The 18822-nt window shown below is 42.3% G+C and overlaps 1 protein-coding gene across 11 annotated transcripts in view; it reads right to left on the reverse strand.

Moving 5' to 3' along the window:
- The window catches only part of SEMA5B (semaphorin 5B), a 576167-nt gene that overhangs the window by 93542 nt on the left and 463803 nt on the right, over positions 1-18822 (reverse strand). For 10 of the 11 annotated variants that reach the window (XM_053256885.1, XM_053256858.1, XM_053256907.1 and 7 more), the window contains 3 exons: positions 15529-15664; positions 10854-11061; positions 9241-9448 (listed from right to left, as the gene is read on the reverse strand). In XM_053256885.1, the coding sequence (XP_053112860.1) occupies positions 9241-9448; positions 10854-11061; positions 15529-15664 (552 nt within the window). The remainder of the gene's footprint in view (positions 1-9240; positions 9449-10853; positions 11062-15528; positions 15665-18822) is intronic. The other variant, XM_053256927.1, reaches the window with a different exon arrangement.

Consider the following 18822-nt stretch of genomic DNA (forward strand, 5'->3'; position numbering starts at 1 on the left):
GAGCAGCTCCATCCCCTGAGGGGAATATCTTACAGTCCTCACACCTCTAGTCTCCCATTCATATGCAACCAGGGTGGATCCTGCTTAGCTAAGGGGACAAGTCATGCTTGCTACCACAAGACCAGCTCTCCTCTCCAATTTCTATAAACAAGGTAAGCTTGGAAAGGTAATATGAAGAATTCTGGTCTGTTATTAGTGTATTAACCTACCCAAAGTATTATGATTTCAAGACATAATGCCACAGACTTGTATTGTGCTTACATATGTGTCCACATGCATGCATGTGTATGAGCACATATATTTTTCAGCTGCATCCTTCATGCCATACATACAATACATTTTGAATATTAAATAAAAACCTGACACTTCACTGCAAACTCGACAATTAAGCACAACCTTCCAGACCACTGATGAGCCAAAATCCTAAGCTATTTGAAAGCAACAACACACACATGGCTTCTGTAATCAATTTTGCTTCATTTCCCCTTCCACACCAATGATTCTGCCTTGCCTTGGTTAGTCCTTCCTTTCTATAGCTCTAACATCTTCTCCATCTTTGTAATTGATGGCATCTTCTTCATTTATGGCCTCAAACAATATACACAGCAAATTATTCCATTCTTTATTCCCTGACACACCTTTCTATCATTTCATAGCAACAATGAGTTCTTTATTGAGCAATTTATATTTTAAAGGAACAAAATAAACTAAACTCTAGTATAGTTTGAATATGAAGATAAATGTGACCCTGAGGAAATTCTGATTAAATCTGGATTTACATTTACATCTGTGAAAAGAGAGTTATTAAAAATATATGACTAAGCACTGTTTCATAAACATATAATATAAAAAAATATTCTGCTTCTATGAATGTGCGAGCTGGCTCTATTAGAAACATGGTTCAAATTGAAATGGCCCAGTTCAGCTGGTCCAAGTTCAAACCGGACTGGGGGTAAGGATTCGGTAAGGATTCCTCTTTACCAGTAAGTGGTGGTGGTGGTGGGGCTTCCCTAGGCCTAGAGGGGGCTGACGCTTTCCCCCAACCTTTTTTTTTTTTTTTTTTTAAAGAACTTGGCTGCTCCCTGGTTGGGGCTGCTTTTTAAAATCCAACCACGGGTAACCCCCACAGTCCTATGTTCCCATCCTGGTGATGGGGTGCCCTGCTTATGTTGCCACCTGGAGTGTTTCTGCTTGTGAACATACAACATTGTTGCTTTATTCTTGGGGAGTGAAGCACTTTATGTCCACCCTGTTATCCCAATCCCTTTCACTCCTGCTTGCCAGGAAGGGGGAGCAAGGGACAGAGCGGGAAGAGGGGTTGCCCCTGTGTGACTTTGCTGTTTGCAGGCTGACAAGCTTGGGATACAGTGTGGTGGTGTCCCTGTTGCCAGGGAACTGCATTGCTGGATCAGTGGCAGCAGGGACAGGGGTGGTGCTTAGAGAAGCAGCCAGCAAGAAGCGGGCATGATCCCAGGCGGGACTGCACTGCCGTCTCTACGATTGCAGTTTCAAAAACAACATGAAACTGCAGTTATAGTGGCAGTAATGCAGGTCTTGGCAGTGAACCTTACTGCAAACCCACGATTCAAATTGGAGTTTGCTGAGGCAAACTGGAGGTTGCTTTGGGCTCGAAACCTCAGTTGCACAAATTTGGATGTAATCTGGCCCACCAGATGCCACTGGAAGCCTACAGTCAGGAGTTGAGGGCATGCCCTCTCTCCTGCTCTTACTCCCCTGCAAATGCAACTCAGACATCCTGCCTCTGAGGTTGGAGGTGGACTCTAGCCCACCGACTAGTAGCCGTTGATAGACCTCTCCTCCATGAAGTTATCCAAACCCCTCTTAAAGCCATCCAGGTTGTTGGATGTCACCACATCTTGTGGCAGAGAATTCCACAAGTTGATTATGCATTGTATGAAAAAGTACCTCTGTTTGCTGGTCCTAAATTTCCTGGCAATCAATTTCATGGGATGACCCCTGGTTCTAGTGTTAAGTGAGAGGGAGAAGAATTTCTCTCTATCCACTTTCTCCACACCATGCTTGATTTGATAGACCTCTATCATGTCTCCCCTCAGTAATCTTTTTTCTAAACTATAAAGCCCCAGGTGTTGTAGCCTTGCCTCATAAGGAAGATGCTCTAGGCCCCTGATCATCTTGGTTGCCCTCTTCTGTACCTTTTCCAGTTCTACAATGGCCTTTTTTAGATGTGGTGACCAGAATTGTACACAGTGCTCCAGGTGTGGCTGCACCATAGTTTTGTATAAGGGCATTATAATATTAGCAGCTTTATTTCCAATTCCCTTCCCAATGACCCCTAGCATGGAATTAGCCTTTTTCACAAGTGATTTCACAGGAAGTGATTTAAAGCCACCTGTCATTCTATTTCGCTGCTCCCTGCCTTTTGATGAGGAGGAAGAAGAGGAGTGTGAGAGTGAGAGTAGTAGTTGCATACACATATACCAAGTAAGTTTTCTAAGTGGGCCAGGTGAAGCAGCCAGAGATAGTGGAGGTGACCAATTGCAAACTTCCTCCAAACTGCTGCCTGAGGCAACCTGCCCACCCAGAGTGGGTCAGACCTGATATGTGGGACAATGCACATTTATTTATTGACTAGCCTTGATCTGGTTTTCCTATTTCTAGTTCAGCTATAAACACTATCCTAAACAAACGGGGGGGGGGGGAGAGAACCTGGAGTGAAGGGCAGTTCACTCACTAGCTATTGGTATGGGTTTCATTGCCCTCTTTAAAATGCAATGATAGCTCTTCCCCCTTTCATTTTCAAGGCCAGCTATAGGCAGCTCCTTGCTGGTACTCTTGGTATGGCATGTATGAACAGCATGGAAAGTGCTCCATGCTAATGACATTATTTTAGTGGAATACTAATTTAAATAATGCTATACCATATTATCTCCTGTAAAACGATGTCACCAAGCCCTAGGTTCTCCTAACAGGTCTGGTTTTTGTTTTTTTGTTTAAAGCAAATAAAAATAAACAATAAAGTGCCTAAAGTGAACTAGATGCTTGTAATGTTTATGCCCTGTCCACAGGCTTATTGGGGGGTGGGGAGGGGGAGATGCTTGCTGGAATGAACCCATTCTGTAATAGCTGACATGTGCACTCAAGGCTCAAGTCATCCCCCACTATACAGTTAACATGAAATATCCTGGATCAGCAAGTCACAAGACACGAATCTTGTGACAGCCCTTAGAGTGTTCACCAGGAACCATAGGAGCAATATAAACAAATTGTGGGGGAATTGCCAGAAGTACAGTCTGCCTGGTATTTGTTCTTGTTCCAGCTATGTCTCCAAGAGTTTCCTGTGTCCCGGAGCCTAACATCTGCCAAGAACAAACTTAGGGGAACACCTACATTTAACCAATGTTTAGATCAATTTGTCTCCCATGTCTGATACACCCTTTCCCCCACCCCTCTATTTGAAGCCAGCCTGAGAACAGTCCAAAAATGCTGAATAATCATGATTCCCCATCAGCCTCCAGGGTGTTAGGCATTCACTGCTACCTGGATAAAGTGAGACAGAGCCAAAGAAAGCAAATAGGGCTGTGGTATTCCTGCCTTGAGGACACAAAGTCTCCTGCTGTTTGAGCTTCTCAAAAGGTCCACATTTTAAAAAATTATAGAGAAAAGAAGTGCTGAACATAGAGTTTCTGGTGGGGGGAGAAAATACCAATATGACAAAAAGCAAGTAGGGAAGGAAAGAAGGGGGAGAATATCCCACTTTGCTCCTGCAGCTAGTTTATTGGCATGTATTAAACGTAGACTCAACAAAAATAGGCTATAAATCACTGCCCAGGAGAAGTGCCAGGTGGAAAGCAATGGATGAAATTAAAACATTTTTCTTGATACAACCCAGTGCTGATACCAATACAAAGGTAGTTGGGAAACTTGTCAACTCTATACACAGGCTGGGGGAGGGGAAGAAGAACAACTTTTTCCAAGCACTGATTTGAATAAAATATCTTTACAAGTAGGGGTGCCAAATCGGTCCATAAATGAACTGTTCTGCAGCAAATCAGCCCTGTTCAACCAATTCGATCACAGACTAGACCATCCCTGGTGAAAGGAGTCCAGTCCACGAGCAAAGCAGACCAAACCCACTTCATCCACAGACCAGTCTGAGTGCCTGTAAAAGTGAATCCAGTGAAGATTCCCTTTTGCTTCTAAAGGTAATAAAAGGCAGCAGGGTAACGGCAAGAGAGATGCGCTGTTAAAACTGAAAGAGAAGGCCTGCACAGTGCTCGCCCTACCCTCTCGGTGGAGGTGGCACACAAATGGCCTTTGAGCATGTGTGGAGGCCATTTGTATGCCACCGTCACTAGGCGGAGCGGGCGCCATGCAGGTCTGCCAGTAAGAGCCTTCTCTTCCTGTCTTAAAGGTGCCTTGCTCTCGCCACTCCCCTTCTGCCTTTTATTACCTTTGGAAACAAAGAGGAATCCTCATCAGATTCCCCTTTACATGCGTTTGAACCAGCTCTCTTGGTTTTCTGGGGAGAGCTGTCTACCAGTTGGAATAGGGGATTGGAATGGCGGTCAATTCGCCTCAGAAAGCTGGTCTACCCACTGATCCCAATTGGTAGACCAGCTCTCCCCGCCATTTTGAGGCCTGTTTTTCAAGCAAAACAGGCTCGACATGGAGCCTAATTCGTCCGAATTGATTTGGGTCAAATTGGGCTGATTTGTCGAGGCAACTGGCCAAGCCAGCTGCTTTTGACGAATCAATGGGGGGGGGGGTTGTCTGCAATTTGATCTCAAATCAAATCACAGATATTGATTCATGCACACCCCTAAACAATATAGATGCAAAAGCATAAGAAAAAGCAGCTGTGTATGCACTGGGGTACCAGTGCCAGAACAAGGGGATAAGAAACAAAATTACTCTGAAAAGTCAATATTTAGAGGTAGCTTTTCTAAGCAGAAACCTTCTTTATCCACTCAGAAGTTATCCTTCATTTTTTTCCTAACACTATCTTATGGAGAGTTATGAGCTATTCATCAAATACACTATTCTCATACCTGCCTTGGCGGTCTCCCCTGCAGGGCTGTGATTTTATGCATGGCCCAACAGGGGTTGCAGTAGGAATCGAATTCCCATTTGAATAATATAAATCAGTTCATCTTTTTGTATTGAATGCTCTTGTGTCCAAATTCTGGGAACAAAGAAAATCAACCTAATGCATATTCTGGTACTGCTCTGTTCAAAGTAATTATGTAAAGGGTGTGATTATATTTAACAAGGCTCAGGGGACACAACTGGAGTTTTAGATAAGGATAAAACATCTGAACAATCCTTTTTAGAAATTAAGCAGGCATGAAATTTATTCTTTTAAGTTTCTGGGAGAGGGAATCAAAAAGGTTTAGGTTAGTGGCCACACAAAGCTTTAAAAAGAATCACTATATACAGTCTCCTGATAAAGCCCTTTTCCCATGAACTGATGACATCTATTTTAGAGAATGGTCTCTATTAATTCAGAGGGAGGACAAGCAAAAACTTTCAGAAGAGAATTCATTAGAGCTCTTGCCTGCAGCCTGTCTACCTGCCCACCCCCTGTGCTCTTCATCACCTCAGGAGGCAGTGACCAGGAGGCTCACTTTTAATTTCAGTCCAACAGGTGCTTTCCATCACCTAATCCACCACTGCAGAGTCTCCATCCTCCCCACTCTAAGGGAGGGACGGAGCCGAGTGCCTACTCTTATTTCTTCTTCCATTCCCTGACCCTTCCTTCTGTGCAAAAAGGAAGGGGAAGACAGTTGTGCAAGTGCCTGCCTTTTTGGGCATGCAGGACCCATGACTTTATGCCCAGCAGCAACACAGCAGCTGGACTCAGTGGAGGAGGCTGTGGGCAGTCTTCGTGCCCAGCAACAACCCAGGAGCCAGGCTCAATGGAGAGGGCATTGGGCGGGCCTTGTGCTCAGCAGCCATTCAGGTGCCAGGCTCAGTGGAAGGGGTGGTGGGCGGCTCTTGTGTTCAGCAGCAACCCAGCTGCCAGACTCAGCGAGCAGTGGTGACAGCCAAGGAGGTAGGTAACTCCCCAAAGTACTGTTAATTGTCCCCCAAAACTCTGCTTTAACAAACTGCACAATGAACAAGCAGCCCCCCCCCCCACACACACCCTTTCATACACACAGGTTGAACGGTGAGATACTAATCCCAAATTTCACAACAACACAAGAAAAAGAGGAACAGGTACACACCTGTTGTTACTGTTGCTCACCCACCAGTTCTACAAGGTGACAAACGCAAGGTCGCCCAGATGCATTGGAAAGCAGTAAATGCACACTGCCCAACACTTGCTTTAACTTACTTGGGGTGGAGGGGACACCTAACACTCATCTTGAGAAGCTTGGTGAAAATTCAAAGCCTGTCAAAATTCTGCAAGTGCTCTAAGGCAAGGTCATCTGAGACATACAAACCTTTTGTCCTCAGAGCTCTTGGATAGCAAGACTGCACTCAGGAATGAAAACTGGGAACCAAAAAAAAAATAAAAATGTTTTCTCCTTTCTATCTTAAGAGCTGACAGTATAAACATGGCACTCTTTCAGGTGTCGCCCCTGCCTGAAAATGAGTGATTGGCTTCAAAAAGCAATTTTTAGAACACCTAGACACCTAAACAGGTATGACTGTTCTGACCTGTAGAACTCTGGACTAGAAGACACTGGCAGACAGATGCCTCGGGAGACAGTTAAGACAGACTATTCAGAACACGCTTGTTGTGATGTAATATTTATGTGCTCTTTAGATCTGCCCATAGCAGCATGGGGATATAAGCAGCTAGATGGCTGCTCATCATACAGTGCTGGGCAGCTGTAAGACCCTGAGGGAGACCCCAGTTATGCCCATTAGTTTCTCTTCTCTGTACCTACAGAGAGGAGGAGGGGAGGGAGAGTGAACTATTCCTCTCACACACATTAGGACTACTTTCATACAATATAAAACTCATTTTGGACTGGGCTAATATTGTGGGAAGCAGCTTCACAAGGCCAAAAGCGACAGATACAGAGCAAAACTATGAGCAGTTTGTTCAAAGTGGGCTTGCCACAAGTAAAAGGGCACGCCCCCACATATGCTCTTGGCACTATTTTTTCCCCCCTTGCCTATCAAGATGCTTTTGATTGAGCACAGATAGCCATACAAAACACACACCTAATTTATCTTCCATGACCCACTGGACTTTTAAAAATATGCAATCAGACACAAAATGTGCAGTTCCAAAAATGAGGGGGGAAGTGCAAGTACCAAGAGAAGATTTGTGTACTTCAAAAATTCAAGTCATGCAAGTCAAGTCAAGTTGTGTAAATATAATGCACAAACATAGACTGTGTAAAAAGTGACTGATAACAATGAGAAAAGTAAAGTAAGTAGTCCAGGTTTCTCCAGGCCCAGATCAACGTACCATCCTCTCCCTACCAGAGATGCATTCTGTAGATCAATGTCCTTCATTGTAAGGCCTGAGGACCAGTGGCAGCTCCCATCAACCCTAAATGTAGCCCCCTGACTAATGGTTTACTTGGCCTGTGTGAAACTTCAGCCAAAGCTGAATATTTTGCATAGTCACCCTGGCACAATACGGCGGTGACCCCACTGCACAGTACAGTGCATTGGTGGGGGGGGGGGGGGCGTCCTTAAGGGAAATGCGACCATTTTGAGTTCTTGCACCATCTTGGAAGGCATTCACAGAGCGCTGGGAAGGGCCACATACACTTTTCCCAAAGAGCTCTTAAGAGTGGGCTCAACCTCTCTTAAAGGGCCCTACTAGCACTGAGAAAAGTGCAGTACTGTGTGGAGATCAGCACAGCGCGAAATGGCTCTCAAATGGAAGATTTTTTGCCAAAGTGGCCCCCACTTGAAAAATGATGAAGATCGCTGAAGCAGATTCCACTGCTACTCCTCACAGTCTTAACCAATGAATATAATGCTCTTTTGCAATAGTGCTGTCAAATTCCCGGTTCTGAGTTTCGCCCACTCTGCATAGGCTTCTAAATATCATGGAACGTGACTCTAGGCCTGGCCTGCTGAACTCAAGCCCCTCCAGCAATTTTTGAACTACAACTCCTACAATCCCCAGCCACAGTGGCCAATAGCCAGGGATTATGGGAATTGGAGGCCAACATCTGCAGGAGGGCCAAAGTTGAGTAGCCCTGCTCTAGGCAACAAAGTATGTGCGCATAAGCAAGAAAAATGCACAGGCATATGTTGTAGCGGTGCATACTACACATGCAAATTACACGCACATACCATTGTGAAGTTCTGAATTGTCCTTTAAAAAGCCCTGATGACCCAGGATCAAAGTACAGGTCCCTAGCTTCGCACAGTTCAGTAATGATAGTCAATTCATACATCAAGGATGAGAGGCAACCTGCTAAATGTCTTGTTCATACTTCACTGATACACACATACAGACATAATGCCAAACCATGCCCCTATACTACATGAGCCCTCTTCTTACATATTCCCTCCTCCTCCATCATCTCATGCACCTCAATTTCATTCTTATTTTACACCAAACCACGTTGGCTGTTATAGCTGAGCCAGGCGAACTACGGTTATAAATGGATTTGCAAACTACAGCTGAACACACACAGAGCTCCGGAGTGAACCACAAATGTAGTCAAACAAGTAAATTTGTTCTGAAACCACCCACAGCAAAACCTGCCACTTAGCTATGTCCTAAGCACTATTCAACCTCTTTCATGCTTATGCATACAAAATTAAGTAATGTCAGGGAAATGTCTATTATGAGTTAATTCAGGCCCGTTTTTTGGAATATATATTAAAAATACAAACCCCTCTGTATGGGCATTAGACTCACAAGACACAGACAGGTCCTGATGCTATAAATAGTTTAACGGGGGGAGAGGAGGCAATGATTTTGAGAATATTGCTATGAAACCTTGTTGTCAGAATTGCATGCATAATAGGACAATAAAATCAACTTTGATGCAACAGTTTACAAGAAGCAGAATGAATGACTGGACAATGAATGAATGAATGAATGAATGAATGAATATTTTAAACACACAGAATTAACTTCTAATCAGGATTAGTAAGAATGTTGCCTACAAATAATAACTTTATTTCTATAGGTTATCTGTGCCCATCAGTATCTTCTGCCTCTCTCTGAATGGTGAAGAAAGGCATTCTAAAATGAATCAGACTGCAATATGTTCCCCTGGTGCTTTTGTTTTAAGCTGGTGCAAAATATATCAGAGCCATAAATTTTCTTACCCTTCTGTTCTGTACATTGAACATCTCTCCAGAGGAATTTTTAGCACGCCATTATTCAAACCCACAAAGAGTGATCTGTCACTGTGCAGGATTTGGAGGCTCTGGATTGGTTCCTTTTGGCTGGCGGGAAGAATCTGCATTTCCTCTAAATAACAGCTCCTCAGGCTCTTATTAGTTGTAGAAAGTGCCTTCAAAATGGTGCCATGCTCTAGCAGAACAAGAAACAAGAGACAAGTAAATCTCCAAGAGGTTGATTCAGTTTATCATCTAACACACAGAGTGAAAATTAATGGCATCCTATTTACATGGCTGCTTTGACACATTTTTTTTCCTGCTCTCCAATTTTCCTTTTCCTACACACCGATAAAATATACTCAGAAAATTGATTCAGATCTTTTGGTGAGAGCTTCACTTATTTGGGCATTCCTGTACAAATAGACTCAGACAGTCAATTCAGCAGCAAAGGCCCTCTTGATACTGCTCATACCACCTGAGGTACAACAGGTGCCACAAGAAAAAGGGCTTTGTTGACGGAGACACTTAGGTTGTGGAATACCCTCCCCCTCCAAAAGTCCATATGCTCATCTCACTGCTGGCTTTCTGGGTGTGTGTATCAAGGTCTTGCTAACTGAACGAAGAGTCACCTTCTTAAAGCGGTGATTCTCTTTATTTAACAGGAGGAGAGCAATTGGCCCTATCCATCCCCAGCACAGCATCCCTCCACTAGCTGTTGCTGGTGTTTGTTTCCTTTTTAGATTATGAGCCCTTTGAGGGGAAAGAACTATATCTATATATAGATATATATATATACACACACACCGCCTTTGGGAACTTTTTGTTGAAAAGCGGTATATAAATATTCATCATATATATATATATATATATATATATATATATATATATATATATATATACACACACACACACACACACATATACATACATACACACAACAATAACATTCAAGATGGTAGATCAACTTGATTTGTCTAATAGCAGCCCAATTGGACATTTTCATTTTGAAGTTACTGCACATAAGTCCTATCATATTATCTCTGCAGTTTGAGAGCCTTGACTTGTTTAAGAAGCTAACTTTTGTTCCTGAATGGCTTTTGTTACTGGAAATACATCAAAGCTAATCACATTCAAAGTAAGTGGCAGTAAAAGGTAGATAAATTATGGGACAATCTGCCTGATAACCTCTGAGTCAGATGATGCCTATACAGTATTCACAGGATAAATTATATGAACACTTAGAAAAGCCATATATCTTACTGCTAAGTCAACTCATTCTTAATATATAATGAAATAATTGTTTTTAAAAGGCAAGAGCTCAGGCATATATTCTGATTGAAATGTTTAACTTAACTTCTATCACATAAGTAAAAGTTATAATTTCTAATACGGTCTCCCATGATACCTTCTACTCGAGCTTTTTGAACTTCACTATGCAATCCAGCCAACTATTTAAAGCTACACAGTATATTCCAAGGGTTTGTGGCAGCTTTCTTCACTAACCTTTAAAGACCCAGAAACATTTCTTCATATCACCACAATTTAACTAACTAGGAAATTGACACACAGAAGAAGTTTCCTGGTGTAAAGGCACTTACCTGTCCCAATGTACATTACATGGTAAAGTGTGTCCTTTCCTTGAACAATGTCAACCACCAGTTTAGAAAAACGGATGTTGTCCTGAGTGACATATGGATCCACTGAAACAGGCTGCACAACATCATTCATCAGGAATAAGCGCTGGGCATCCTGAAGGATCCTTTCTGTCAGGTTTTCATTGGGGCTATCATCATTCAACGTTCCACACTGAAGATGGGAGGACAGAATATCAGTGGGGGCGGAGGAAGGGAAGTTTCATCTACTTTACTTCTGGACTTTCTACTGTAGACAATCTCTTTGCTGTCCATTCTGATATGGATCTACAGATATGGCTTAGGGATGTGCACGGAACTGGTTTTGCCAGTTCAGCTCGTATCTGGCCAACCTGGCCTGGTCCAGACCAGCTTGAGGGATATACTTGTAAAGGGGAATCCAGTGAGCATTCCCTTTTACAAGTAAAGGGAATTCCCTACACTAAATGGGGCGGGGGGGGGAAGTAGTATTTACCTTAACAATTAAGATGGCAGGGACAGCGGCAGAGACATAGGAGGCTTCAGCGGGAGCTCATCCAACCAATGTTCCCTCTAAGACGTTCACACATGCCTGCACTCACAAGCTTTTTTGTGTCTGCTCAGTTAATTTTAGATTCCACTCAGATTGAATCAGGAAGGCGGCATTCTGAATGCATGTGTGCACACACGGCCTTGATACTCCCGCTCAGAACAAAACTCATTCCACACACAGATGAAAAACATTAGAGAGAACACTCCCTCCAACCCCACTGCCTGCCTCCCCAATGAGAGTCAAGGCCCACTGTGACCCGGTTTGGGCCTCTGTGTGTGCGCAGAGGCCTGAACGAGGCCGCAGCTGGCCCAGGCTGGCCCGCCTCTGCCATCCCCGCCGCCTTAATTATTAAGGTAAATCCTACTTTCCCTCCTCCACCATTTAGTAGTTCCCTTTACAAGTATACCCAGATAACTCACCGGATTCCGCTTTACAAGTATACCCCCCGAGGCAGCCCGTGAGCCAGTTCTTGGAACAGGGAAGCGGTTTGGTTCGAACTCAGACCTCACCCCACTTTGGGGGTCCGTACGGTTTGAACTCAGACTGCCTGAACCGGGCTGGCTCAATGCAAGCCTAGCTCGATCCCTAATATGGCTTCCAGTACTAAAAATGTATTAGAAGTGGCAAGTTTGCTCATTCTCCTGCACAATATAGATGTTTGCCAACACTAGTACTCTTTACTGTATTGCAGTACTACGAAAAACACAATTCAGACGATAGGGATTTAAAACTTCCTAAACGAAATGAATAAACAAGGACACACAGAGTGACATGAGATAAGGTTCCTTGTCCAGGCCCTATCACCAAAACCTTTTCGTGGAGCTCGCGTACTGAAGTTCTGGGGCAGAGGGAATCGCTCTCTTCCACCATGAATACTGCTTTCCCCTTATTTGAAGCCACACTTAGGAACGACCTCCAACCTACTAACCATTCTTAAATCTTTGCAGGCACAGCAGGTATCCACATTTCTCATGGCCATCCATGACAGTCTTTTGGGAAAAGGGATATAAGCATAATATTACATCCCTTGATGCAATAGGGATTACATCTATTAATGAGTGATGATTATCACGCATAATGATAATGAGTGAGCATATTTACCTCTTTGCCTTGGCTCACTACCAGGATTGGATCTTGTAAGTGCTCCAATTACAACACTCAGAGGAGTGTTCATATACATTACACGTAGCAAGGTGACAATTTGGACAACAAATTCAGAGCCTTATCAGTTAATCACATTTACAAGATAGATATGGAACCAGCTGGGCCAACTACACTTATCTCTCTTTTCCACCAAGAACAAACCAGAGCGTGCATGTTTATTAGCAGACCCAATTTCTGTTTGAGAATCCTTATTTTCTATTGGATGTCTAGAAAAACCATTCTGCCATTGCCCTTTCATTCCCATTGTATTTTTTGACCTCTTCTTCAACTTTGATTCAGATATTCTTTCTCAGTTTTGCCCCTGTCTTCTTTTTCCTGCATGGACCATCATTGATGGGAGACATGTTATTGGTTGGGAATATAATGAATTGCAGAATTGCATTTTCTGCTCTTATGGAATAGAAGAGTATCAATTAACTCCACAGATACAGTAAATACCAAATATGTATCCTTATATTTCTCCATTATTTTGTTCTAATTTCCTTATAACCTGCCGATTCTGTAGTTTATCTTCCTTTTTTGGAAGAAAAGCTTTTTGGCATCGTTCCTTCAACCAAACAACACAGTGAGGAATTAATTTTTTTCCACAATAGTTTCTTCTCAGCCACTAAATTACCTTTGTCATCTGCTGAAGGCCATTTATTGACCTTTTGTTCCTTTTGTACTTGAAAAATGTTCTAATCTCTTTTTGCAATCTTCCTGTCGCTCACCACATACATTCCCTTTTCTTTTGTGAAACTCGTATCTTGGTTTTGTAATCTTTTCACACCTCTTCTGCAGCAGAAGAGATTTTATGCTTTTTTGAAAAAATGGCTGGTCCAAAATATCCCTGACTGCTTCATGAGTTGGAAACATTCAAAATTATAGCCCTCTACTTGCTCCTATGGACCCAAAGTTTGTATGGTAGCTAGTGTACAGGATATGTATCCTGGTACTAAGAATCTTCCTGGACAGCACACCTGCATTTTATTGAAGATAAAGAAAATATCACCCAGATTGTACTAAAGTCTTGCTAAACCACAGATATTCTGTCTGAGGTAACCATGGGTATTCTTGATAAGGAAACTAACATTATGCTCATCTTTAGCCCCTTGGAAGGAAGTCATAAGCTTAACTGGATGCTATCAAATGTTGGTCCCCCTATATTCCATGATAATCCTGATTATTTCTGAGTAAAAACTGGCTGCAGTCCACTCAAATGTGAGTAGATACAGGTGAAACTCGGAAAATTAGAATATCGTGCAAAAGTCCATTAATTTCAGTAATGCAAATTAAAAGGTGAAACTGATATATGAGACAGATGCATTACATGCAAAGCGAGATAAGTCAAGCCTTAATTTGTTATAATTGTGATGATCATGGCGTACAGCTCATGAAAACCCCAAATCCACAATCTCAGAAAAGTAGAATATTACATGGAACCAAGAAGACAAGGATTGAAGAATAGAACAATATCGGACCTCTGAAAAGTATAAGCAGTACTTGGTTTGGGCCCCTTTTGCAGCAATTACTGCCTCAATGCGGCGTGGCATGGATGCTATCAGCCTGTGGCACTGATGAGGTATTATGGAAGACCAGGATGCTTCATTAGCGGCCTTCAGCAATTCTGCATTGTTTGGTCTCATGTCTCTCATCCTTCTCTTGGCAATGCCCCATAGATTCCCTATGGGGTCAGGTCAGGCAAGTTTGCTGGCCAATCAAGCACAGTACACTGTATACTTTTCAGAGGTCCGATATTGTTCTATTCTTCAATCCTTGTCTTCTTGGTTCCATGTAATATTCTAATTTTCTGAGATTGTGGATTTGGGGTTTTCATGAGCTGTACGCCATGATCATCACAATTATAACAAATTAAGGCTTGACTTATCTCGCTTTGCATGTAATGCATCTGTCTCATATATCAGTTTCACCTTTTAATTTGCATTACTGAAATTAATGGACTTTTGCACGATATTCTAATTTTCCGAGTTTCACCTGTATACTTCTCAAAAGCTGTACTTCTGAAAAGCAAGTCAGCTGATCCAAATAGCAGGGGTGCTGTAACTTCCCTCCCACTTGGTGTAAACATTTACATGGGATGGGATGGAGGAGCAGTAGCAGAAATAGAAGAGAGGCACATCACATTATATCTCCACTCCCTTCCTGAAGGTTCCTCTCTAGCTTGAGAGTCAGAGGGTATGAAAGATCAATATTTTTTCTCTAAACTGATTCAGGAGGCCTTTTACAACATTCCTCTCTGAGAGCCTGAATCCCAAACTAATAATTTGGCATACTGTTGGCACTAAGTACATGTTCAGTAGAAGGAAGAGCAGTAGCACGAGTGATGGTGGCCTAGAGGTTAATCACCTTACATAACATTCTAATTCTTACTTTATTAAACATATTCTTTGGATTTAGGTCCAGTTCTTACCTTACCTTAGTATCATAGTAATAGTTGCCACTTCTACATGGCTTCCTCTCATGCTACTCTGTAATGTACATAGAGGCAAGACCACATCGGAGGGGTGTAAAATGTGGTTACTATCAAAATCATGGGTCCTGAGGAGAGGTAGTGCCAGTATGGGAAGTAGATACATCCTATTACCTCCCACATCCCACCTCCATGTAGTCTCTCCACAATCACAGGAGTAATGTAAGGATGGCTTCACAAAACAAGCATACTGGACAATGATGGGGTTGAGATTCAGATTAAAGTTAAACCAAACTTGGGCAATGTGATTAATTTGCTATCTCTCAGTCTAACATAAGCTCTCAAGTTTGGTTTCCTCTCCACGATGAGGTCATGTTAGGCTAAGAGCTAGAGTTGTCCAAGATCTTCATAACGCTTGCAACTAGGTGGGGATTTGAACATGTGCTCCCCATATATAAATTGGACATGCTAGCTGGTTGTCCAACTGTCCCACCAAAGAGGAAACCAAATGGTGTGCAACCTTGCATTCAAAATACCTGGAAATTGGGGATGGGGTTAATTGTTGGCAGCCATGCAGATCTGGGATTTTCTTGGTATCGGAAAGGCCCATTGAAGGCTTGTGTAATAGCACTGAGATTGAAGGCACACACTGCTGAAGCAGCAATACTGTTTCTAGAAGCAAGGGAAAGGGGAAAGAGAAAGGAAGAAAATCAATTTAATCTTTAGAACGTTGGTATTTTCATCATAACAGACATCTAACCTCACTAAAATGAATGGCGTGTAAATTACCAGGAAGAGGTACACAGGGCTATAGGCTACAGACAAGAGGAAAAGAATTCACACATGATATGAATTAGATGACAATTATGAGATGCTGAAAAGCCTCCCCCCACCCCCTGAACATTATACATGATTTAAGACTCAGGGAAACAATTTTGACATGAAAAGTCACACACAGTTTAATTCACATGGAACATTAACACGAATATCCCATCAATCCTGATGGATTATAAATGGCTTCATTTTAAACCTCTGGTTTATTTTTCAAGGTGAGATTTGATTTTAAGCTCCTCAAAGGTATGAATACCTCCCCTGAAAAGTACAATGTCCTCTATTAAAATTATCTTGAGACCTTCAGAAATTCACAAGTTCATATCTGTGCTATGCAATAGCGGACTAAAGATATGTAAGAAAAAGAAAAACAGAATTTTGACTAATCTTCAGTAAAAGTACCTTCTGCAGTACTATTTGTATAACATGTACTGACTTGGGCATTTGCACCACACCTTTCCTCCAAGGAGCTCAGGGAAGCTGTACATGGGCCACCCTTCTATCCTCACAGCAACCCTGTAAAGTAGGTTAGACTGAAAAAGTGTGGATGGCTCAAGGTTACCCAGTGAGCTTCATGACTGGGTGAGAACTGGAACCTGGGTCTCCACATCCCTATGCCACACTCCTTGGAATAAAAGTTGAAGATGGCTCCAGAGCATGGTCTGAAAGCACATAATTCATCAACTTTGCCGAAGCTAAAAAGGTCTAGTCAGTACCTGGACAGGAGACTGCTGGGAATCCCATGTATGCTACCTTGAGTTCCATAGAAGTAACGTGAGATACAAAATCAATACATTTAAAAATTCCAAAGTCTTTGTAACTATCAATGTTCTTCGTCTCTCCCTGTCCATCCTGCCATTCACTCTCTTGACCTTCTAGCTCCACCCCTTGAATTTAGATGTCCATCATAGCAGTTTCCTGTATACATTTTGAATATCCAAATAACATGCCGAAGACCATCTCTGCAGACCTTCTCTTCCTTGTCCAGAAGCAGCTGCCATTTAAAGCAAACAAATGAAACTATGACGACAGTGTGTTGATATCTCTAGGAGTACGCATTCAATATCACTTTAATGTGGATTGGTTACCAGTAAAAAAACAGAGCAGTGCACACTTAATAAAGTGTGATTAATCACTCCAATCACTCTTGATTTGAAGTTGACTGTTCACTGAACTGGAAAGTGTTCATCCATTAAACCATGTTGGGAAGGTGTGTGCTTCTGGGTACAAATGGAAAGAAAGGAACCTAAGCCACTTCACCACTACCATCCAAAGTAAAGAAAATTCACTAAATACAGTAAGCCATATAAAGCAAATTATCATCCCTATTCAGGCATTATGTAAGCCCTATTCAGGCATTATGTTGTATGTACATACAGATACTGATACATATGTACAAGTTTCTGTGTGAATGACCATACATGTGTTTACTTCAAAAGGGAACCTGGGTGCAGGCCCCTTGAAAAGTAGGGTACAGATAGGATCTGTACCACTGCACATAAACCATTTCATGTGACTGCCTGTAGATCTGTACGTGCATACACTGTCCACAGATTGTTTGTGCATTGAACACAATGTGTGGTTAGGGCTATATTATTTTCCTTAAAGGCAAGTATTCTAAGCTTGGCTTCTCTCCCTTTACAATCCTTACCTTTACAACTCAGAGGGCTATAGGCTACCTTCAGCCTCAAAGGCAGGAGGCCCCTGAGTACCAGTTGTGGGGGAATAACAGCAGGAGAGAGGGCATGCCCTCAACTCGGGCCTGTGGCTTCCAGCGGCATCTGGTGGGCCACTGTGTGAAACAGGATGTTGAACTAGATGGGCCTTGAGCCTGATCCAGCAGGGCTGTTCTTATGTTCTTAACTCTTTGGGGGAGGGCACAATGATTTACACTTACAAATACAGAAATGAGGCCGAAAGATTGAATTTTGGATATGATCTGGAAGATAATAATTTGCCAGGTGTTAAATCTCCCATCCACCAAGTCCAGACCACCTAAGATACCATCCTGTAAAGCCCAATTGTGGATTCTGAACATTTAAATAAAAAATAAAATAAATAATAATAATAAAAGATAAATTTTAAGAGACTAAAAATATAGAAGGCTCCCTCAGAACAGCATGAAAGAGTTTGACATCGTGCTGTGTAAATGTCTGAATGATTGCTTTACATATTGCGTTGCTAATGGTAGCAATTTGATCGGCTATGAAAAGAACAAATTTTTACTAAACCAGTAATTACTTAGAGACACATCGTAAGAAGTAACACATTGTAAGCAGTAAGAAATGACACACTCCAAGCAGTGTGATTTTAGGCAGGAAACAAGTAGACAAGGTCCTTTTTTAAAAGGCCCTCATGCATGAAGAAACCACTTTTTTAAATTTTATGTTTTACATTTATAGCCTACTCTTCCTCTGAGGAGCTCAGAGGTGTACATGGTTATTTTTATCCTCACAACAACCTCTGAGGAGCTCAGAGGTGTACATGGTTATTTTTATCCTCACAACAACCCTGTGAGGTAGGTTAGGCTGAGAGATACATGACTGGCCCAGAGTCACCCAGAGAGTTTCACGGCTGCAATGGGATTTGAACTTGGGTCTTCCCCGTCCTAGTCCAACACTCTAACCACTACGCTATGCCGGCTCATTTAAGAGTGCTCCCACCATTGTTCTTACTTTGTCACACAAGGAGCTATGATGAGTGCAAAACCTCTGTTACCTATACAAAATGAGCACCGTTTCACCTTGTAGTATGCACCCCAGGCAATAGTTGCAGGCCCTTGAACATTCCCTTCTGCTCAAAGGATAATTTATACCACACTTCTCTTCTTGGTTCCTATAAACAAACATGGTTCCACCATGATAATTCCACCACTTTTTTTTTTTAAGTCATCTTAAGGAAAATCTCATTTGCAAGGTGACTGAAGGGCCTCTTATTGCCATTGGGCAAGCAAGTCACCACTTTAAAATGTTGTAAGACTGTATGTTCCCTCTCCCTCT

The sequence above is a fragment of the Hemicordylus capensis genome, chromosome 1 (assembly GCF_027244095.1).
Source record: "Hemicordylus capensis ecotype Gifberg chromosome 1, rHemCap1.1.pri, whole genome shotgun sequence".
Lineage (NCBI taxonomy): Eukaryota > Metazoa > Chordata > Lepidosauria > Squamata > Cordylidae > Hemicordylus > Hemicordylus capensis.